We start from the raw sequence: 24,261 nt of genomic DNA on the forward strand, positions 1-24,261 counted from the left end.
GAAGAGCACTGGCTTTAGGACGTGGATGGTGAAAGAGCAGGAGTCCTTGGTTAGGACTCCTAGAGCAGGCCCTCAAGGTTAGTTTTCTTTTGTTTTTTTTAACATTTACTTTTTAGAAGTAGTTGGACACAATACCTTTATTTATTTATTTTTATGTGGTGCTAAGGATCGAACCCAGGGCCTTGCACGTGCTACACTAGCGCTCTACTGCTGAGCCACAATCCCAGCCCAAGGTTAGTTTTCTTCCTGAAGTGATTTCCCTCCCTCCCTCCATTCTCCAATAATAACAAAAAGGCCATCACAGCACATTTCCTTTTAAAGTTTTATTAAAGTTTAATGAACAATTAATATTTTATCTTTTTGGGGGATTAACCCCAGTACAAAAATATCATTGATGATTTGACAAAAATGGCTCCACCTAGGGCTTGAAGGTTTGAGTTTCTCCAACAGTAATAAAGGAAAGCATGCTTCCAGCTGGGGCTCGGTCCAAGCACATAGTCATTCCTGCACACGCATGCATGCTAACAGCCTGAGCAGGAAAAGAGGAAGGAGGATGCAGGGATTCAGGAAGAAGCCCAAGATTATTCCCAGGAGAAAAAGACAAAAAAACAGGCTGGTCTCCTTGACAGGGGATAGAATTACTGATTTACATTTAGGATTTACTGTTTTCTTAAAAATTGCTATTCCGGCCATTTTAACATTGTAGAAAAGATGCTACTAGTCTCTTTCACCACTAAGGTGAGTAAAGCAGGAGGAAATGGGAAAAGACTCAAAATACTGAAGTGTAAGTGAGGTATTAACCTCCAAGTCGCTCAAGTTCTGTGTCAGGTTTCATTCTTTACATTCAAAGACAGATGGACATTTAGGTGACAGGGAGCAAAAGAAGCAAGTCTGCCACACTGCTGGATCCACAAACAATCAGACCAGCTTCTTTTAACAGATCTCTTCCACAGTGAGAGAGCTCCTTCCAGTGTAGGAAGAAAAAAGGTTTCCTGGTCAGTTTAATTGTTTTGGGCAATTCCTCAATATTCCCTCCTCTGCTGCTTTCCTTCCAGAACACTATTTTTAATGAAGGAAGGGATATATCTGTGTTACAATTCATCTTCAAGATGTTTTTCTCTGAAGGCATCACCTGTCAGTCTTTCCTGAGCTTCCTTCATCCCCTGAACAACTGTGAAATAAAGAGGGAAAAATATGAAGCACAACTTAATATCTGATATTTGAACACAATATAGATTCTTAAATGTTTTAGGAGAAACATTTAAGAACACAACTTCTGTACTCAACATCTAGTTTTAAATTTTAGTCCTAGCATATCATTCTTTGAATCTGTTTCCTTGTTTATAAAATGATATAATCCCACTTATTTCTACACATATTTTAAAAAGTGGATGATAGAAGTGCTTCATAAATTACAAAGTCCTACAAAAATGTTAGCAGTTACCCTGGCTTACCCTCTAAGATTAGAGTTGATTTCCTCTATGGTCACTTGATAATAAGGAGGAGAGAAGAGAACACCTTCCTACCATCCCCATTGTTTTTTGGATGACTGTTGCATTTATTTCATTCCCTGTAGAAGTTACAGGTTATACTGATGATGGAGTGTATGTATGCATATATGCATTCTGAGGGAATGGTCTCCATTGAAGCATGTAGTCATTTCTACTATCAACTATACATGAAAGGAGCCAAGTTTTCAGGCAAAATAAAAGAGAATCCTAGAAGGAAGGCCTCAGGCAGACAGGAGATGAAATTTCTTATATATCTCAGGGCCTCTCTCCTATGGATTTGCACTTCAAGAAGGGCAATGATTTCAATATAGGCCTATGAGTGGTGGTTCTACAATAACACCCCTACACAACACAGGCTGGAAACTAGGTTGAGCCAGAGTCTGTAAATCTTGGAAAGCACACCCATTAGCTCCTAATATAGTGATATTTTCCTTTTGTCTTGCCTGTGTCTCTAGTTAAGACAGGTTTGAATGTTCCAGTTTCATGTCAGCTGCGCCACCAGGAACTCAGGGAAGAGTCTTGTGTTCACACTGGACTATGCCAGTGTGGAGAAGGGAGTGGTAACTTGGATAAAATTCTAAGAGAAGGCAAATCTCGAAGGACAAGAGTTTAGGACCTAAAACTCAGCTGTCACTCTGTGTGTGGAAAATCTCCTTCTAACACCAATCTCTTAAGATCTTCATTTGGTTAAAGAATATGCTACTCTCCTTAACCAGAAAAGGTGATGACAATATTTCCACATCTCTTCCCCTTTCCTATTCTGAGAATAAGAGTTTCAAGGACTCAAAAACAAAGTGATCCTCAACCTGGCAGTTTGACAATTGGGGACACGTGGCAACTTGGTAAACAATTCTTTTATAGATCAGGAAGACTAAGGGAGGAAAACAGTAACAAAACATGGCATGAAATCCAACCCTTCCCCTAAGATGACTGTGTGCCAGAATTAGAGATCAAAAAATCCTAACTGAGATTATTTCAACCTTTCTTTGCCTATCTGTACTGATGCCACTCTGTCTGGAACATGCTTTTCCCATTCTTTTGCTGTGTCTCATTCTTCAGGACTTAATCCACTCACAATTTCCTCTAGCAAACCTTACAAACGCTCCGTGTTGGGCGATATCCCCCTCATACATCATTTCCATAGTTTGAAATGTCCTCCTGTTGTCTCTAGGGAAGGGTCCATGTTATCTTTCTCCTGTATCCTATAAAGGATCTGGCCAAAAGCTAGGCATGCAGGAGTTGCTTGGCTAACAGGTTAGATTAAGTTCCTATCACAGACCTTGCCCATTATGGCTCATCCTAGTTAAATCTAGCAGCAATCCTCCCCAATTTCTCAAGCAAAACAGTACCTTGCTCAGCATTGATGTAGAAATACTTGTAGCTGGGGTTTCCATTCTCATTGATGATTTCAGGATGCACCTTGCCACTAGGATCTATTGTAGAAAAAAGGGCACAGGGATTGCAATAATTTTAACATATAATACACTAGGCCCTCCAGGAAATAAAACCTCCCCATGTTTGCCCATTATCTCACTGCCCTATCCCTAACATTTCATGCTGTAACCACAATGAATTCCTTGCAATTCCCTGAACAATGCCCACCACCTTGTCCCATGCCTTGGCACATGCTGTTTCATCTTTCTAGCACGTTTTTTTTTCTGCTTGGTAATGATGAGGCCAACATTTTTATTTGTATCCCCCATAGAATCCAGCCAAATATAAAGCCAAGATTAGGTGGTCACTAACTATCTCTTATAAAACTGTTTGTGGAAAGACATTTGCTTGGTTGTATTATTCTGTTGCCTCAGATGCACCATAGGGTCAGGAATGGGAATTGTGGCTTATCCTTGGCCCTGCAGTGTCACACACGGTGTCTGACATGGCTAATGCTCAAAATGACTGTTGAATGAATAAATGGAAGATCAAACTCCTCTCATTGCTCATAAAAGCAGTTATTGGAAAAAGTTTCCCCACAAACCTGCAGGTTTGGATTTCAGAACTCTCTCTCTTTTTTTTTTTTTTTTTGTACCGGGGATTGAACTCAGGGGCACTCAAAACACTGAGCCGCATCCCCAGCCCTATTTTGTATTTTATTAAGAGACAGGGTCTCACTGAGTTGCTTAAGGCTTCACTTTTGCTGAGGCTGGCTTTGAACTCACGATCCTCCTGCCTCAGCTTCCCAAGCCTCTGGGATTCAGTATGTGCCACTGTGCCTGGCCAGAACTCCCCCCGACTCCTTTTTTTTAGTTGTAATTGGACACAATATCTTTATTTTTATGCAGTGCTGAGGATTGAACCCAGTGCCTCACATGTGAGAGGCGAGAACTCTACCACTGAGCCCCAGCCCCAGCCCTGGAACTCCCCTCTCTTAAAACTGGTTTTTATTTGTTCTTGGACATCCCAGTATAGTTTCACAACTATATATATACTTCGGTCTCTTGCATCATTTCTCTATCTACATCATGAATCTCCCAATTAAAAATTTTTGCCTTACCCAAGAAAAGAATTCGTGGAATATAACCCCCATCAGGGCTGAAATCTTCATCCTTGGGTTCTTCTTCATCCTATTAAGAATAAATGTAAACCTTACATCAGATCATGTCCTCCCTCTCCTCAAGGACCTTCAGATTCCTCTCTTGTTCAGGACTGCAAGGCCCTACATGATCTGCCCTTGGGACACTTCTCAAACTTCATGTTCTACCCTGTTAAGACTTCTTCAGCCCCATTAATCTGCTTTTTGTTGGTGTCATTCAGCAAACCAGATATGCTCCTAATTCAGGCTTTTGGACTTGCTCTTTCCCTATGTCTAAACACACTTCCTGTGTCATCAGAAGCTCACTCCTATTTCTGCTTCTAATTTTTACTCAAATGTTGCCTTTTCTTCCACTTACCTAGAATTGCAAGCCATCTTCTCCTTTATTTTTGGCAGTAGTATTTACCACAGACTGACATATTCTACTTGTTTATCTCCCCACACTACATTGTAACTGCTTTGAAGAGTTACGTAAGCATCTGGGCTATACATTAACTATATAAGCAACTCCTCTTGCTGTCTCAACCTTAAGTGTTAATGTGTTCAGAAGATTTTTAATCCTATGGTTAAACATTATCTTTACAGAAACTTTTGGAAAGAAGTATCATCACAGAGTATCCAAGTAACTTCACACTTGGAGAGTATGATCTAAAAGGAAACACGGCTAGGTTACAGTACCTACTTTTTTAATTTACTAGATTCTATGATTTTGACCAAATCACATACCTTCTTCAGGTCTAAGATGTCCTTTTTGTAAAATGGGAATAATACCAATGGCCTAAAAATTTCTTCCAAGTCTAAGATCTGATATTCTCTGACTCAGGATTCCTGAAGTCTATATGAAGTACATAAAAGATGTCTCATGAGGAAATAGGAAGACTGTACATAAAAGTCCAATTCTAAGCAGGTGCTCAAATGAGAAAACTTTGCAGGGTGTTGTAATCTTCATATGTGATTACATTTTTTAGTCTAAGTATAAAATTCAGTCATCTTTTTTTTAAAAAAATATTTATTATTTTTAGTTTTCAGCGGACACAACATCTTTGTTTGTATGTGGTGCTGAGGATCGAACCCGGGCCGCACACATGCCAGGCGAGTGCGCTACCGCTTGAGCCACATCCCCAGCCCTAAAATTCAGTCATCTTATTCAAGCTCTCCTCTCTACTTCCTCCCCAAATTAGATACTAACACATCTGATGTAAGCCTTAGTATGAGAAATCAAGATAAAAACAAACATAGGATAATCAACTCTATATTCAACATGACTTTATACTCTTACTGTTATTAAATCCAAAACAATAAAGTCTTAAAATCATAGCACAAAAGGAAAAATTCTTTAAGGCTTACCTCAAGATTTACCATAACAAAATTATGGGAAAGTTCAGAAATTTCTGTAGATTCTGCAAATTTGGGCTTTAAAGCTAGAAGGGGAAAAACGATTTTGAGTACAAGAAACATCACACCCAAACCCCAATGAGCCTAAGCATCACTTATTCTCCTTGGTAGTTCATGCATTTGCTGATTCATATAAATTAAACCTTCTTTTTCTTCCCTCCAAAACCAGAACTACTGGAGCACCTAGATGCTGGTGCTGCTTCTGTCACTTATTTGCATAGCTGTGGCCTTGAGTGACTTACCTCATTTCTCTGAAGCTTTTATCTCACTTATAGAGTACGGATAATGATACACAAATAGCAAAAGGAAGCATCACTATTTGCTTTTATGGTTCAGTACAACAACTATTAAAAGAGTAATAAGGTAACAACACTTTGCCACTAAATATGTGTGTGTACACACATTATACAATTATTTATGCTAATTTTACATTCCTTTCCTAACTAATATTTTAACTGTAGAATACCAAATTAAGAATAAAACCTGATTGGGAAAGGAGCAGGGTAGTATAGCAGAAAGAATTACATGCCACAAAATCATATAACCTTGGTTTGATTCTTATCTTCCTTAACCAGACAACTTCCTTAACCAGACAACTTCCTTAACCATGTACAGCTTCCTCTAATATTTATTGCCACATGCCATTTTAGCACTTAATTCCATTTTCTACATAACTGTTGCTGCTGTTTTTCTTTTTTTGCAGTGCTGGGGTTGTACTCCACCACTGACCTACATCCCCAGTCCTTTTTATTTTTTGAGACAGGGTCTCACCAATTTGCTGAGATTGGCCTTGAAATCGCAATACTCCTGCTTTGGCCTCCTGAGTAGCTGGGATTCTGCAATACCACCCCTGGCTTATCTAACTGTACTTTAATCACCTCAAGCTTCCTAAAGCCCCCTGCAGATATATAATTACAAATTTCATGAAGGAAATCTACATCATATATTTCTTTGGTGTTCCTTAAAGCAACCACAGTGCTGTGTAGAATCAGTGATAACATTTATTAAATGTTAACTTTGACAACACTTCTAAGATCCGTTTTTAGATTGAGAGCATTTACTGACCTTTGCAAGCTCCACACCAAGACTTATGGATAATCACCATAATAGGCAATCCACTTAAAAACAAAACAAAGAAATTATAATCTAGTAATTGTACTTCCTCAAAGTATTCTAATAAAATAACCAATTTATGGAGATAAAGATGTTTCTGTAGTATGTTTTCAATTGGTAAAATAATAAGACAATCTAAATATTCAATAGTAATAGATTTTGATAGCAAAATATTTATAAATTCTGATATTCCTGTAAATTCTGCAGATTTGGCCTATAAAGCTAGATAGAAAGACTGGAATGGAAGAAAACATCCAATTACATTATTTTAAAGGTTCCAGTAATTCTAAATTATTATCATGAAAAATAATCATTAAAAATGTAAATGAAAATTTTTGTTGGCACGTTAAAAACTAAGATATAAAATTTATTTTTTAAAAAATATTTTTTAGTTATACATGGACCCAATATCTTTGTTTATTCATTTTTATGTGGTGCTGAGGATTGAACCCAGTGCCTCACATGTGCGAGGCAAGCGCTCTGCCACTGAGCCACAACCCCAGCCCTCTTTTTTTAAATATTTTATTTTTTTAGTTTTCAGTGGACACAACATCTTTATTTTTTTATGTGGTGCTGAGGAACAAACCCAGTGCCCCAGGCATACCAGGCGAGCGCATTACCGCTTGAGCCACACTCCCCAGCCTACGGTTTTAGTCAACTATAGAGCCCCAAAAGAAATGTATCAAAACATAATCTTGGGCTGGGGATGTGGCTCAAGCGGTAGCGCACTCGCCTGGCATGCGTGCGGCCCGCGTTCGATCCTTAGCACCACATACAAAGATGTTGTGTCCGCCAAAAACTAAAAAAAAATAAATATTAAAATTCTCTTTAAAAAAAAAAACAACCCATAATCTATAGATGAGACAGTGGATTTTTTTCTTACATTTGTGTATTTTTTCAATTTTCTTAAAATTAAACATTTTTTTAAATCAGTGATGAAGAGTGTTTTTTTTTAAATTATAAGCAACATAATCTACCTGAACCAGATTGGTTAAATGAAGCTCTTAAAAGTTTTCAGTTCAAATGTTAAATATGAGGGCCCTATATAGGCAGGCATTAGCTTACTTCATCACACAGCCTGTTATCACCATACCACCATAATACTATACAAGGTATAATAGCTATAACTGTATTTACCATATCGAACTCCATTGCACTAAGGAATTATTGATAACAAACACTTCTACAACATTTACTTATGCCAATAAATATTATCTAAATATACACAAATTAGCTCATTTAGTGATAAATGAGTTACTCAATTACCTCACCTTACGCCATTATAAACCTATAGAGACGTGTGCCTCTAGTACTTGTAAAGACTTAAAATCATATAAGAAGGGCAAGTTTACGTGGGTAGTGGGATGTAGCTAACCATAATAGCCAAAACATGCTAAACGTTTACTAGATGACATTGTACAATGTGCTGTACGTTCATTACCTCATTTAAATCCTCAAAACAACTCAAGGGTAATACTTTCAATGGTCTCATAATATGAGAAAACTGAGACTCCCAAGAGATCAAATAGCCAGCCCATCTAACCCATGTTTTAAAGCTCCATTCACTTTCAGAGCATGAACATTCTAGAATGTCTTGCTCCCCCTTTTCTCTCTGGCAAACTCCTTTGCAAAGCCTTTCCCAAACTGCCTAGTCTTTCTCTTCTCTGGGATCCTAAAGCATTTGTCATCATCATCTGACCACCAGTCTTTTTCATCCCATTATCACCTATCTGTATTTCTCACAAACTTCTCAAGGGCAAAGACAGACTAGTTAGTCTTTGAAAAATCACAGGTACTGGGGCTGGGATTGTGGCTCAGTGGTAGAGCGCTCATCTAGCATGCACGGGGACCTGGGTTCGATCCTCAGCACCACATAAAAATAAATAAATGGAATAAAGGTATTATGTCCAACTACAAAGGTATTGTGTCTATCTACAACTAAAAAATAAATGTGATAATTTATTATCACAGTTATAGTACTTAAATTTGTTCTAAGAAACCAACAAAAGAATGAAAGAAAGGCTAATGTGATACATATCTTAAAATACAGAATAAAGCACAACAGTCATTAACGTGCCATAATACAGTCACTTTAGGATGGCCAAACAATCTAATCTTTTACTGAGCATTATAAAAATACAATTTCAGGACTGAGGTTGTGGCTCAGCGGTAGAGCACTCGCGAAGCACAGGTGGGGCCCTGGGTTCGATCCCCTACACCACATAAAAATAAAGATATTGTGTCCAACTACAACTAAAAAATATATATATAATTTCAGGGCTGGGGTCGTGGTTCAGTGGTGGAGCACTTGCCTAGCACATGCAGGGCCCTGGGTTCGATCTTCAGCACCACATATAAAGAAATAAAATAAAGGTATTTTGTCAAACTATGGCTAAAAAATATTTTTTTTAAAATAAGAGTTCAGCCAAAGATATAACAATAATGCGTGTTTATAAACAATATTACACTAGATTACATGAAAAACATTTAGTTACATTAAATGAGAGAGACTCGAGCAGACTCACTACTTTTAAAATATTTTATTGGAGGAAATAACCTAGTGGTTATGTCTTTCGCTTTCACAAAATCAAAGATACTTAATGACCAAAAACAAGGGGTTTATCAGTAAACTCAGTCCCAGGAAAAAGAAACTAGCAAAAATTAGGTACTCAGAAAAGATTTGTGATATGAAAGACTGGCCAGCACAGAGTCCAGAACTGTTCACAACTGTTTTAAAACAATTCTTATCCATCCAGTCTCTTCACCCACTATTCAAATGGGAAGAGTCAATGGTGTGTGATATACCAATCCAATCTAAGCAATCCCTGACCACTTGAGCTGTTTTCTATGGAGAAATTTGCCAGGATTCTCTCTAGTCTCAAACTTATGCTGTAAACTCAGGGCCTGGCACAGGGGCAGTCAGGAAAGTTGGAACAAATCAGTAAATTCAGCAGCTCCACTAATATAACACGCTTTGCAGACCTTCAGACTATTCTTCCTAGAGAAGAACAGTGGAAGCCACGGATTCCCCCTACCGCTCTGATTAGTGCAAGCTCTGTCCCAGATACTGAATAAACATATTGGCCAGTTGATGCAGGTTCTCATTGTTGGGATGCATTTTAGTATAGGAAATAAACTGGCGACGAAGGCGACTCAGTTCTGCCATGGTCAGGGGCCGAGTGAATTTTAGGTGCTCGGTGGTGCCTGGAAGTGTTAGCAAGTCCCCAGGCACAGCGCACTTCTGCGCTTCCATCAGTCTGGCCAACACCTGGCTTGTGACCTGATCCAACTGGTGTAGAAAGCTGCCGGAGGCAAGGGGTTGGGATTGTGTAGACTGATGTGGTGGGGGAGCCCGGTTCTCAAACAGGGCAGCCCGGATCTCCGCCACAGGTAATGCCTCTTCTAAGCCCACCACAGTAAACAAAGGCCGATCCCAACGGTTCCGAGAGTCAGGAGTCTCAAAGCGCAGTGTTAGAGCCTGCATTAATTCAGGAGGGTAAAAGGCACTGGTCACATGCTTCACAGATTTCTCAGGCTCCGCAATCACTACAGCTGAAGAATCTGATGCTTCGGCTTCTTCCGGCTCCAATTCCCTAGGTCCGTGGGCCCCGGTTCTCCCATTTACTATAGAAGCCGGTTCGGTGACAGTACTGATGTCTGCAGGCTCAGATTTCCCGCCCTCCTCAGCGCGCGGCCTCCAACTCACACTAACTTTCGGGCCCGGGTTCTCTTCCGCGCCAGTCACCTGAGGTCCTCGGCTGGCACCTCCTGGCCTCACGCAATAAACCAGGCAAAGCAGCGTGCGCGCTGCCCGCGCTAAGCAGTAGAGCTCGTAGCGGAAGCCTTTGATGTAGTTAAGCGAGTCCAGGATGACCACGTCTTGGCGACTCAGGCGCCGTTCCACGGCGGCTCGCAGGGCCCCACGCAAAGCCTTCTCACGGGCAGAATCGCCGTACACCGTCGCGTCCTCCGCGCCTAGCACCGAAGCGTCATCCACCACGTATACCGTGTGGCCCTCAGCCGCCAATGCCCAGCGAAGCTCTTCTGCACGGCGGCTCTTGCCGCTGTACGGCAGCCCGCAAAACACCACAAGCGGCATGCTACCAGAGAGCGGCCCTCTGCAAACTCGTCCCGCCAACTTCCGGGTTGTCTACGTCACGGATTTTAGCCGGAAGTACAAACGGGTTTGCACTTCCTGTTTTACGGACTGGCAAGACTTCTCGTTTCTATAGAAACAGGGGCTCTAAATCAATTAGGTCCAGGTCCAGCTTACTAGAAAGGAGATGCAGAGACTAGAATGACATCGGTTATTCATGCTAAAAGTTACAGACTTCCGGAGAATGTGATCTCCCTGGGTCGAAGACTGAGCCCGCCTACTTATTTATTGTAGATGGACAAATACCTTTATTTTGTTTGTTTATTTTTATGTGGTGCTGAGGATAGAACCCAGGGCCCCGCACATGCTAGGCAAGCGCTCTATGGCTGAGCCACAACCTCAGCCCCCATTTATTTATTAATGAGCATTAAATACTGCAAAACTGCTAACACTTATATTTAGCATACATAAGGCAATTGATAAATACTTGTTTTGCTCATGTGTGCACTCACACCTACTGGCACTCAGTAAATGTTTATTCAATAATCATTTTAATTATACAACATCTCCAAGGCTGGGGATTTAGAGATGAAAATAAAAGAGTGCCCCTGCAGGAGATCAAGTGTCTGAATAGGAAGAATCAAGCACCTACATTCAGAGTAATAAATGCTATAATGGGTGGGTATAGGTTGGGTTATAAAAGAACAAAAGAGAACATCTGCCCAGAGAAATCATTAAAGACTTTAAGAACTTGAAATTTTTCTCCTGAGCAGAGATGACAGATATAATACAGGATGTCCAGTTAAACTTGAATTTCAGATAAACAAAAAACTTTTTACAGTTGTATAAGTATGTCCAAAAATTGCATGGACCTATTTAATATTATTTATTGTTTGTCTAAAATTCAAACTTAATTGTGTATCCTTTGTTTTTATTTGCTAAATCTGGCAACTCTGCTGCAGAAGATTTGACACTCAGAGCCTGGAATCTGTAGATTTGTTCTAGGAGCAGGAAACACTATAGTTTAGTAGATCTAGAAATGTGAGTTTGTATAGCTGAAATTATGAGTGTGTATAATATAGGAACACATATTGGAGTGGAGTAGATCTTTGTATGGCTCCAGTACACTGTAGAAGAGAAAATGCAAGTCTTGGCTTTTCCACTTATTAGTAGTTTACAGCAAGTTATTTCATTTTTCTGCATTTTAATTTCCTTTTCTATAAAATGATAATTTATTTCATAGGTGTATCAACTCAGAGATTGTAAAGATTAAATAAATCAATGCCTATAAAATAGTGCTTAGACTTCCCTCCCCTGACCTGCCTTTTCTTCCTCATGGTCGGAGTTGTGTGCGCATAAACTAAACCCACTTGGACTAGGAGACTACTTGAGTCTAGTAGGCAGTATGGTATTTTGGTTGAGAGTACAGGCCCTGAAGGAAGTGCCTGGGTCGGAATCAAGGCTCTGCTACTTACTAGCTGTGTGATCTTGGGTAAATTACTTAATTGCTCTATGCCTCAGTTTTCTTATCTCTAAAAAGAAGGTAACAAAAAGTACCCCCTCATAGAGTTGTTGTGAGGATCAAGTGAATTAATTCATATAATTTAATATCTGTATATACTAAGCACTTAGTAAGGATTAGCTAGTAGTATTGTTGTTATTATGAGGCAATTATGCAGTTCTTGCTCTGCCTTGGCATAGCCCTTCATCTGAAATTAATGCTATGTTGAAGATTAGAAAGAGTCTTACCACCGTAAATAATCTAAAGCATATTTTGTACCTGGCTGCTGCTTCTCTCTTCCCATCTTCTAGTGTTCTCCAGTGAATATGATCCCCAAAACCTGGAACAAATAAGGCTTATAAACATTCACACAATGAATAAAGGACACAGACCTAAAAAAGTAGTGTGGCATGTTCATGAGATACCCACAAAAAGGCTTTCCTCTATTAATAGCCTGTGTTGAAGACCCAGCTTCCCTGATAGAAATGAGAGACCATGAATAGTCCCCTATCCCAAGCCTCAGTTTTCATATCTATAAGATGGAAATAACACCACCCAATCAATAGCTTTTAAGGAAATTAAAAAATGAAATGAAATGCTTTGTAAACTATCACAGAGTATGCCAGTAATACTGTAAGAATGAATGAGCAGGGCGCGCACGCCTGCAATCCCAGCAGCTTGGGAGGCTGAGGCAGGAGGAGAACTGCAAGTTCAAAGCCAGCCTCAGCAATGGTGAGGTGCTAAGCAACTCAGTGAGACCCTGGCTCTAAATAAAATACAAAATAGGGCTGGGGATGTGGCTCAGTGGTTAAGTGCCCCCAAGTTCAATCCCCAGTACCAAAAAAAAAAAAAAAAGCAAAACTAGAAAAAGAATCCATGAATGAGAATTTTCCATACAGTAAACATAAAGTAGGTCATAACAAATCATAACTAGTTGAAGGTGACATAGCAATACAACTTAGAGTCAGAAGGACATGGGACTCCACTTCCCAGTAAGTGTGTGAATTTTTATGAGTGAAGTAAGCTTTCCAAGCCTCAATTTCCATATCTGAAAAATCAAGACAATAATACATACTTCAGAATGTTGGATGTAAGGACTAAAGAAGGTAATGCATTTTAAGTGATTGTTGTTAGTATTCCCACAATTTAGCAAGAGTGATCTTTTTCAATCACATCACTGACAGATAAGAAGACTTTCATAGGCTTTCCAGAGCCCTAAAGATAAAGGTCCAAGGCTGGAAGCAGAAGATTTGAGAATATGGCATCTGCCCACCTCTCCAGTCATTTTCCACACTTTTCCTAAAACCCCATACACAGAAATACTTTTACTTCTTTAAATGCAGCATGTGGGTTGGGGATGTGACTCATAGGCAGAGCAATTGCCTAGCATTTTCAAGGCCCTGTGTTGACTCCCTAGCATTACAGAACCAACCAAACAAACAAACAAACATACATACATACATACATAAATAAATGCAGCAGGCACTCTCTTCCCTTCAGTATTTCATAATCACTTTACCTCTGCCTTTTCTCCCAGCCTGCCCTCCAGTCTTCAGGTGTAATAAGAGGACAATTCTTACAAATCTCCCCTAACTCCCAAACCAGCCTCTTCTCCTCCCATTGCAGCACTTCCCAGACTGAATTGTAAATATTTATGTATCCATCTTCCTCTCTCCAAGGGGAGCTCCCTGAGTGCCTATATCTGTTTCATTCCCATTTCCCTAATATTTAACAGTACACATGAATATAGCAAGTTCTCTATAAAATACACATGAATATACAAGTGCTCTATAAAATAGTTATTGAATAAACAAATCTTATCTAGGCCAAAACACATAAAAGTCTTAATTTTTATATCCAGAAAATGTTAGTGATCCTAAAATGCTGTTATTTATTAATCAGTTTATCTGTGACCAGCATACTACATGTGCTAACTCATTTAAATTTGGCCTTAACAATAACCCACTTTACTTCCCTACATTTCAGTTTTCTCATCATTAAAATAGGCATAAGTGGGCTTGAGAATGAACGTAGCTCATTCGAAAGTGTTAGAGCACTTTCGTAGCCTGTGTGAGGTCCTGGGTTTAATCCTCAGCACTGGGGTAGGGGGTTGGGAAGAAGCATAATAGTTCTGTCTTATCAGATCACTACCAAATATTAAATAAGAAATATAAAATCTCAACACAGTATTGAACATATTGTACAATCAGTAGGTAGTAGTTTTTGCTATTCTTTACATAAAGTTGAGACTTCTTTTTTTTAAAATACATTCAAAATACATTTATTTATTTATGTGGTGCTAAGAATCGAACCCAGTGCCTCACACATGCTAGGCAAGTGCTCTACCACCAGGCCACAATCCCAGCCCTAAAATTGAGACTTCTAAGGCTCAGAAGTTATCATCAGCTGTTATTAGATCACATTGCTACTCAATGGCCAATCTTGAGATTTAACCTTCAGTCTTCTGCCTTTTCAGCTGCTAAATCTGTCTTCCAGATCATTCTTTCCCAGAAATAAATTCAAATCTAATTTTCATCTGTGCTACCTCAAGGGAATAAAAATTCATCCAGATTAGCACATGGAGGCAGTATCCAAATTTACCATCATCACTTTTCATTCCCAACAGCATGGGCTGCTGGCCAAGAGAAAATATCACTTGCCTAGGGCCCAAAGTTTGATCCTGAAGAGCAAATGACTGAGTGAAATTGGGAGGATGCCCAGGAGAACTGGAAGGTGTCTAATGTGATCACCATCATTCTACCTACAATACCTAAACTAAGATGACTGAATCCTGCTTCAGCATAGTGCCCAACCAACCAACCTGAAAGAATATCCTGCTACAAAAAAGTTTAATCATACATAAACAGACTTTCAGAATGGATTCACTGTAATAATGGAAATCCCACCACAAACACAAACTAAGCTAAAAATCAGATGAGAAACAGTGAACCACCAGTAAATGGTAAGGCTGCCCTGAAAGTAAATATTCATTATAACATGGCAAATGGAGAATCTGAGACTCCCATATTAACCCAATTCTCAAAAAATATGGCTAGAGTGATTCCCATCATTAGTACTCTCTGGTAGATGAATCAAATGCCGAACCTTTCTGGAGGGAAGCATTCCCTACTTTATCCTCTAGGACAATCAACATTTTATTAAAAAAAAAAATAGCCATTATGGGCTCACAATCATAGATCAATAAAGATATAAGAAAACAAGTCAACATAAGTAAGAATAGAAGCAAGAGTGACACTTTGAAGACTTCAGCTATCAGGATTATCAGCCACAAAATACAAAAATAGGAATATATGAAATGTTAGAGAAATACATGGAATCACAGAAACAGGCATGCACAAACACACATACACACACATAAATAGACAAATTTGTGACGGTACCAAAATCTGTAGAAATAACCCAAAGGCTACATACTATATAATTCCAATTAAATAACATTCTGTAAGAGTCAAAACTATGAAAATAACAAAAAGATCAGGGTTGTCAGGGTTCATTCTCTCATGGGGGAGAGGAAAAAAAAAATAAGTGGAGCATAGGATATTTTTTAGTGATTTTAAACTATTCTATGTGATACTGTAATGTCAGATACATGTTATTATGGCCTGAATTATGCACCCCGAAAATAATTCATATGTTTACATTCTAACCTCCTGTACTTTAGAATGACTGTTTTTGAAGAAACAGTTTTAAAAGAGGTGATTAAGTTAAAATGAGATCATTAGGATGGGCTCCAGCTCTAATTCTTATAAGAAGAGATTAGGACACAGATGTAAACTGGAGGAAGATCATGTGAAAACACAGAGAAGACAGTCATCTGCAAGAAGAAATCAACCCTACTGACACCTTGACCTTGGACTTGTACTCTTCAGAACCCTTAAGAAAATAAAGTTCTGTTGTTTAAGCCACCTAGTTTGTACAAAACAGCCAGGCATGGTGGTGCACATCCTAATCCCAGAGACTCAGGAGGCTGACACAAAAGTATTGCAAGTTCAAGGCCAGCCTCTGTAATTTAGAGAGACCCTGTCTCAAAAAATAAAAAAGAGGTATAGATATAGCTCAGTGGTATAGCATCCTAGGTTCAATCCCTAGTACTGCAACAAAACAAAACCCACAGAACATACAATAGCAAGAGTGGACCCTAATGTAAACTGGGGATTTTAGTTAATAATAATCTATATTGGATTATCAGCTGTAAAAAATGTACCATATTAACACAAAATGTTGACAAGGAAAGATGGGGAGAAAGAGGAGAAAGAGCATATGTGGGTATTTTCTGCTCAGTTTTCTGCAGACATAAAATTGCTTGAAAAATAAAGTCTACCAATTTTTCAAAAAATATAATGGATAGAGTAAAACGCAAATTAGAGACAGGTGGAAAGATATATTAGAAGTTATCTAGGATGCAGACCAGAGCCATGAAAACAGACAATGTTAAGAGAGGCCAAGAGGGCTGGGGATGTGGCTTGCCTGGCATGCATGCGGCCCAGGTTCGATCCTCAGCACCACATACAAACAAAGATGTTGTGTCTGCCAAAAACTAAAAAAAAATAACCATTAAAAAAAAATTCTCTCTCTCTCTCTCTCAAAAAAAAAGAGAGGCCAAGAATACAGAGATTGATTTAAGTCTAGCATACACAATTATTTAAGGTGGTGAAACTGTAGAATGACAAAACCATTGAGTGAGAAGATATTAAAAACAGTCAAAGAGAGCCAGGCTTTGTGGCGCATGCCTGCAATCCCAGCAGCTCGATAGGCGGAGGCAAAAGGATCACATATTCGAGGCCAGCCTCAGCAATTTAGTGAGACCCTGTCTCAAAAAATAAAAAGCACCACTGGGTTAAATCTCTAGTACCTAAATAAACAACAGAAAAATGACATATTTCCTACAAAAGATCAATAATTATGCTATTATACTGATAGGAACAATATAAATCAAAAGAGAGAAGAGTATCATCTTGAAATGCTAAAAGAAAATAACTAAACCTAGAATTATATACTCTAAAAAAACTATCTTTCAAGCATAAGGACAAAGCAGACATGTTTAGATAAACTGCAAGGTTTTTTCCCCCCCACCACCATCAGGTATTCACCACTCATTATTATTTCAATAAATAAGTATTTATTCAACAGGATCATATAATAGTCAAGAGCATGGACTCTGGATCCTGACTCCTGGGTTTGGATCTTGGCTTTGCTGCTTACTAGTCATATGACTTTGAGTATGTTAGGTAATTTTCCCACACTATAATGTTTCCTCAGCTATGATAGCTTAGAATAGTAATATTAATTACTACAAGTATTTGCTATTGATATAACATACCAGGCACTAAGTTCCTTAAAAATATTAATCCTCCCAACCCTATGAGGTAGACGGTCTCATCAATCCCATTTTACAGATGAGAAAACTGAGGCACATGGCCTGGGGTTGTGGCTCAGTGGTAGAATGCTTGCCTGGCATGCACGAGGCACTGGGTTCGATCCTCTAGCACCACATAAATGTAAAATAAAGATATTGTATCCACCTAAAACTAATATATATATGTGTGTGTGTGTGTGTGTGTGTGTATATATATATATATATATATATATATATATAAAGAAAGCTGAGGCACAAAGTTTAAATAACTTTCCCAAGGTCACCTAACTTGTAAATGTCAGAGCTGAGAGTCTGAACTTAGGCAGAAGGGTTTAGACTCTTTGTTTTTAAGCATTACACAATACTATCTGTTAAAAAAGAAGATAAGGTCAATGGGACAAAGAGAGGGAAGACAATGGAGGGCCTTACAGGTCATTATAAAGACTGACTTTTTTAAAAAAATGTTTTTTTAGTTGTAGATGGACACAATACCTTTATTTATTTTTTTAATGTGGTGCTGAGGATCGATCCCAGTGCCCCACACATGCAAGACGTGTGCTGAGCCACAACCCCAGCCCCATAAAAGAAATGACTTTTTAACTCATGATAGTGTACACCTACAATCCCAGCTACTCAGGAGGCTAAGATGAAACTTGCAAATTCAAGGCTAGCTTGGGCAATCTAGGAAGACCCTGTCTCAAAATAAAATAAAAAGGGCTAGGGATATAGTTTAGCAGTTGAGCACTTGCCTAGCATGTGCAAAGCCCTGGATTCAATTCCTAATACAGGAAGGATGGAAGGACAGAAAGCAGAAAGGCAGATAGTCAGGCTTTTCCTGAGCTACTGGAGGGTTCTGAGCAGTTATAACATGATGTAATTTGTGTATTATGGATTTTTGAGCTTCTGTGCTAAAAACAGATAGCAAAAGAGTATTTATTATAGGGTGAATTGTATCCCCTTCCCCTAAAGAAAGGTACAGTCCTAACATGTGACCTTATTTGGAGACAGGATCATTATAGTGGTAATCAAATTTAAATGAGGTTATTTGGGAAGACCTGAACCCAGTATGATTAGTATCTTTATAAAAGGGTGAAATTTGGACAGATATGCACACAGAGAGAATTATGGTCATCTCCAAGCCAAAGAGAGAAGCCTGGAAAAGATCCTTCCCTCTCAGTCCTCAAAAGGAGCAATCCTGCTAGGAGGAATATAATATTGGATTCTGGATACATTTTGAAGACAAAGTCAACAAGATTTGCTGTGAATATAGGGTGCAAAAGCAAAGACAGATGTTAAAAGCTGATATAAATGATACAATAAAGAAAAAATATTAATGACACAGGACTCCCTGGTAAAATGCCATTAAGTAGGTGAGACGAAATCTAGTACTAAAGTAAAGGGATTAGCCCTTGCTAGAAATACGGATGATTTATCAAGTAACAGGAAAAGAAGTACTGGTGGGTAAATGAAATGGTGAGAATTTTTGGAAGCCTCCTATGATCCCCCTTTATGTTCTATTAAATGGGAATATAGTCACTAACTGAAAATAAACATTGTGGAAAAGTATTGGAGATTTGCATACAGGAGAAAGAATGAAATAGTCCCCTACGAGAGAAAACTACAAGGATAGCTAAAGGATACATTTTAGATAGGAAATATCAGGAAAAAACCCATATTCAAGAATAGTGAACAAGTACATGGGTAAACATGTAGTTAAATCTAAATATTCATAAAAATTTGTAAAGCCCAATTCATAGTTTTAGAAAACTGAACTAAATTACTGAACAACTGCTTATAAGTAAAGAGGGGCTGACTGAAGCTTAATATTCTAAGGCACCCTTACCATTGGGGGGATTAAGATAGTAAAATTCAAGAGTATTTAGTAAAAGGACTAGAGTACCAAATTTCAAACTAGTAAAGGAGATAAAATAAGAACATATAAATGCTCAACCTCCAAAAAAAAGGGGAAAAATGGAAAAAGCATAGGAAAAATAGTAGTAGAGATGGAAACTGGATAAAAGAGCAGCTGTCAATAATAACAACAAATATAAGTGGACTAAACTCACCAATTAAAGTTAAAAGATGAAACTGTCAGATTTAGCTTTAAAAAAAAAAATCCGAACTACCTTTATGATGTTTATAAAGATATACCTAAAACAGGACTTGCAAAAGTCAATGGTGGTGTAATTCAGAAACAGATAACAGGCAAATGCCAACCAAAAGAAAATCAAGGAAGTCAGATTAACATCAGATTACACTGTTTCTCCACAAACCTGGGCTACCCAGAAGCTAGGTGATAATTCTTACAGTTGGGGAGATTGTTGTTAATAGAGACACCAAAGCACCACTGTTCAATGATTGGAATGCTCTGTACCTGTGCTACTCAATATGGTAGCCACTAGCCACATGTGGCAACTAAATACATGAAATGTGGCTAAGTTAATTAAGGACCTCAGTTTTTAATTTTATTTAAATTTAATAAGTTAAGTTTATTTAAATTTAATAAGTTAAATTTAATACATTTAAAATGTCACAATCCTAGAGACCAATTACTCCAACCCTCTCACTTTACTGAGTTCTAGAAAAATACAGAAGCCATCTGAAATTTTGGTCTTCTAATTTCTAATCAGCAGGCTTTTCCAGTATCCCAACACTTCCCAAGCTGATCTATTGCAATACCCCTAAGAAGTATACCCCTAAGAGGTATAATACAAACACTCTACTATCATCACTTATTTTTTTTTTAGAGAGAGAGAATTTATATATATATATTTTTAGTTTTTGGCGGACACAACATCTTTGTTTGTATGTGGTGCTGAGGATCAAACCCGGGCTGCATGCATGAGAGGCGAGCGCACTACCACTTGAGCCATATCCCCAGCCCTATCATCACTTATTGAATGCTTAGTTTAGGTGATAATTATGATACTAATAGTATAATGATAATAACAATATTAATAATGACTAATACCTACATGGCATTAATTATGTACCTGATACTTTTTTTTTTTATATTTATTTTTTAGTTTTCAGCGGACACAACATCTTTGTTTGTATGTGGTGCTGAGGATCGAACCCAGGCCGCACGCATGCCAGGCTACCGCTTGAGCCACATCCCAGCCCCCTGATACTTTTTTAATGCTTTTACATGTATTAACTTATTTAATTCTCACAATAACCTTGAGGTACAAACTCTAACTACCTCTTTTTTACAGATAAGGAAACTTAAGTTAAATAGCTTGACCTTACACTGCCTGTAAGTGACAGAGCTGGAACTAAAATATAGGTTGACTTCAGAGTCTGTAGTTATAAATATTCACTGCACTTTAGTGCTTCTGTAGCAAAAGTTAAATGAAGAAATGAATGAAGGAATGAATCTTCACCAAAGCACAATGAGAATACTGACTTCAATTATGTAAAACTTGAGTTCTTTGGTTTCTCCTTCAAAAAGAATTTATACAGGTGCACTACTTTACCTTGTTACTAAAATCATCCACTCCCCAGAACCACCCACACTCACTCCTATGCCAGCATGGAACACCTGAAGATAGTCCAGTTTCCTAAAGTGTCAGCTGCATAGCCATTTAATTTATGCCAGTTTTCTGTAAAGTAAGCTAAAGTCTCCCATGCCAGCAGTTCTTCTCCTAAAACAGTTAAAAAGGCAAAGCAACCATTTCTAAATACAGCATTTATATCAGCATTTCCAAGCTTTTCATTCTAAAAAGTGTTTTAATGAGTGTAAGCTAAAGACATAAGAAAAGTATTATCCACCCTCTCCCAGCAGATAAAACCTGAATAACAAAAGGTCAGACAGACCGGAGTTAGAATCCTAGCTCAGCCATTTACTATTCTCACAAATGCAAAATATGGCTAACGAAAATATTAATCCCACAGGGTTGCTGTGAAAGTGAACAGGATACCGAGTGGAAGGTAAATACTTTGTAAGTATTAGTGCCAAATGTTTATCCTAGAGACTTGACAAAATCATCTATATGTTTTGCGCCAGAGAGCAAACTGCCTCTACTGACAGCTTTCTAGTTTCTCCCTCTGCAAGGAGAGGATTAAAATCCAGGCCTCCCAATGCCTATGTAGTGCTTACTCCATACCACTGTGCTTTCTTAAAACAGTGGGGACACTCATTCTCTCCTCTCTGCAAATCACAAGGCCATCTTCTGAAAAGAGTCAGAGATACTGAAACATCTAACAGAGATAAGAAATCTCACTCATCAAAATTTTCAGGAACTACTGCTTCAGGTAGCATTTGGGTGGGGGGTGAGTGGGGTATAATCTATGTCCCAAGAATCCATGTATAATAAATACATACAACAAAAAACTGAAGTATTATAATTCCTTTAAGGAATAATTAAACATTCTTCCATGGGAGGAAATAATGCCAGTTAACATTTAAGTGTGTGACACAATATTAAATGTTTTTTTTTTTTTTCATTGAATTCTCAAAACCCAACCCCCCTACCCTGAGTTGTCGTTCTATGTACTGCTGCAGTTATCTGGTATTTTCCTTCTCAAAGTCCATATATGTTGTCATATAACTGCCTACTTACTTGTTTTTAAAAGTACAGGGGACATAACAATCATATTTACCATTCATTTTTTCTTGCAACAAATATTCTTGAGCATTAACAAGGCTGAAATGGTCCTGGCTCACTGTGGCAGATAATATTTACCAAAGATAATTACAATAAAACCTTCCATCTCACATGCTCCTCTTACAAATGTGACTTCAGTGTGCCTCCTATTTCATGTATAGATGTTAATGTTCCTTCCACTTGAACCTGCTCCCACAGAGTATAGTAGAAGTGATGCCATATGACCTATATGGTTAGATAATAAAAATGCTATGCATTTCCATCTTATTCTCTTGGGTCACTCATTATTGGGATCCAGCTACCATAATGGGGAAGAAGCCTACACTAGCCCATGCAGAAAGACCACAGAGAGAAATAACCAGTCTGTTGAGGCCCCTGACATCATGGAAGAGAGAAATATTCCCCAACTGTGACTCATTCAAATTCCTGACCCAGAGACAAGGCAACTGGTTTTGTGTCAGAACACATTAAAATTCGGAGCTAAACTCACATCCTAACACCATAGTCTTCCGTCTTCCTCAGTACTTAATATTTTATTCTAAATAAACAGTAACCTATTTTACAATGGGATTAAGAACATTCTGCAAATATTACTAGTGTATTTTAAACATTCTGGCCTAATGGAATTCACTGTGCAGGCTTCATCACTGAGATGGAAACCTCAGAAAACCCTTCCCTGATCTTCCTAACTCAGTTAATTCCTCCCTCATCCTCCTAAACCTTTCTACTATTTCCTACTCTATCACAGTTTCATTTGCCCAGCTGAAATTGTCTTATTAATTTGTCAATGAGTCTGCACTACTTTCTCTTTCTCTGACTTGAATACAAGCTCCATGACAGCAGGAATCTTATCTGTCCAGTTCATTGATAGTGCCTTGGACAATGCCAGAAATATAGTAGGTGATCAAAAATTACATACTGAAGGAAGAAATGGATGCATTCAGTCCACTGAAAGTCCACAGAATGTCTTTACCCATAAAGGAATGTAAAGATAAGGAGGATAAGAGAAAACAATAAAAAATATTCCAGCAGAATCATTCCATATAGTCAGGTCAGTTAAAAAAAAATGGAAGAGGGGGTGAGATCCAAGTATAACTAACCCCCTTAGAAAAGCATAAACCCTGAGTTCAGTGGGTCCAACTTTCAACCAAGAAAGAGCTGATGAGGAGAAAGGTGTTCAAATTGTGAATGAAGATGTAGGTAATGGGATGGAGTTGGGATACTAACCTCCATTCGTAACTACCGATCATTCCCTCCTCAGAAAAATAAAAAATAAAAATCAGTTTCTTTAGACACACTGGCTGAACCACACCAAAGACAACTGTTGGTGGCCCTCTAACAGCAGAACTTCTATACTTCATCTGGCCCTTTTCTTTTCATCTCCCAGGGCAAGGAGGCAGTAACCTAGCTCTTCAAGGAAGAGTGAGGAATCTTCAGATCCAAGGCTGGAATCTCGACACAGTAGGTTCCCGAGGACGCTATTTCTTTAGGAAGGGAATGTGACCATTCCTGAGGATCTACCAAGTGCCCAGCACTACGCTGGGCTCTTAAACATGCTTTTTCTAATTTACAGACTATTTCTTCCCCCAATAAAAAAATTAATAGAGACCTTAAGTATAACTTCCCCATCTTACCTTTCCCGAACTCACTACTCCCTACCCCAAGAAATAGTCAAAACTCTAGGTGCGGTTGCGGAAGAAAAAAAAAAAAAAGAAATCTGGCGTAGCCTAAGAAAGAAAACCCGAGGGGAACAGTGTTAGACAAGGGAAGGGTCCTATTCGGTTGGGGCCCCGGATCAGTAAAGATTAAGATAAGAATGCAGTCTGACCCTTTCCAAGCCCAATGTGTCCGTCAGAAGAGGTGATCAGGAGCAGGAAACTGAAGCCCAGCAAACAGGTGGCCCCGAGACGAGGCCACATCTCCATGGTGCTAGGTGCGCGGGACCACCGGGCTGACCCGACACAGGGCCCGAGTCACCGCAAGAGATCCGTTTCTTTTCCTTAGAGCGGGGTCAGCCCAGACCCTCTCTTTCTCAGATTTTTTTTTTTTTCCAAACTCTGAAGGAAGTGATGTTAGACGGATGTGGGTGGTGCCTCCGGGGTCCGGTTTGGGATGGAGTTAAAGGTGC

At 38.7% G+C, this 24,261-nt stretch overlaps 2 protein-coding genes across 4 annotated transcripts; both read right to left on the reverse strand.

The window, feature by feature from the left end:
• Positions 1-308: 308 nt before the first annotated feature.
• Positions 309-24,254, reverse strand: Txndc12 (thioredoxin domain containing 12). Of its 3 annotated transcripts, XM_046450989.2 has the most exons (8): positions 23,962-24,254; positions 12,429-12,489; positions 6,505-6,557; positions 5,392-5,465; positions 4,006-4,075; positions 2,861-2,944; positions 1,133-1,171; positions 309-529 (listed from the first exon to the last, which is right to left on the reverse strand). In XM_046450989.2, the coding sequence occupies exons 1-8, from the start codon at positions 24,056-24,058 to the stop codon at positions 522-524; spliced, it is 486 nt and encodes a 161-aa protein (XP_046306945.1). In that variant the 5' UTR covers positions 24,059-24,254; the 3' UTR covers positions 309-521. The 3 variants fall into 3 exon arrangements, with proteins under 3 accessions (XP_046306945.1, XP_058437440.1, XP_046306944.1); XM_058581457.1 differs by lacking the exon at positions 1,133-1,171; XM_046450988.2 differs by having other exon boundaries at positions 309-1,171.
• On the reverse strand, positions 9,078-12,473 carry Kti12 (KTI12 chromatin associated homolog). The gene is made up of 2 exons (XM_058581455.1): positions 12,429-12,473; positions 9,078-10,824 (listed from the first exon to the last, which is right to left on the reverse strand). Exon 2 carries the CDS (start codon positions 10,649-10,651, stop codon positions 9,596-9,598), a length of 1,056 nt encoding a protein of 351 aa, XP_058437438.1. The 5' UTR covers positions 10,652-10,824; positions 12,429-12,473; the 3' UTR covers positions 9,078-9,595.
• Positions 24,255-24,261: the final 7 nt, after the last annotated feature.

The sequence above is a fragment of the Marmota monax genome, unplaced genomic scaffold (genome assembly GCF_021218885.2).
Source record: "Marmota monax isolate L192 unplaced genomic scaffold, Marmota_monax_Labrador192_F-V1.1 WCK01_AAM20220418_F8-fsc00023, whole genome shotgun sequence".
In the NCBI taxonomy this organism is placed as follows: Eukaryota; Metazoa; Chordata; class Mammalia; order Rodentia; family Sciuridae; genus Marmota; species Marmota monax.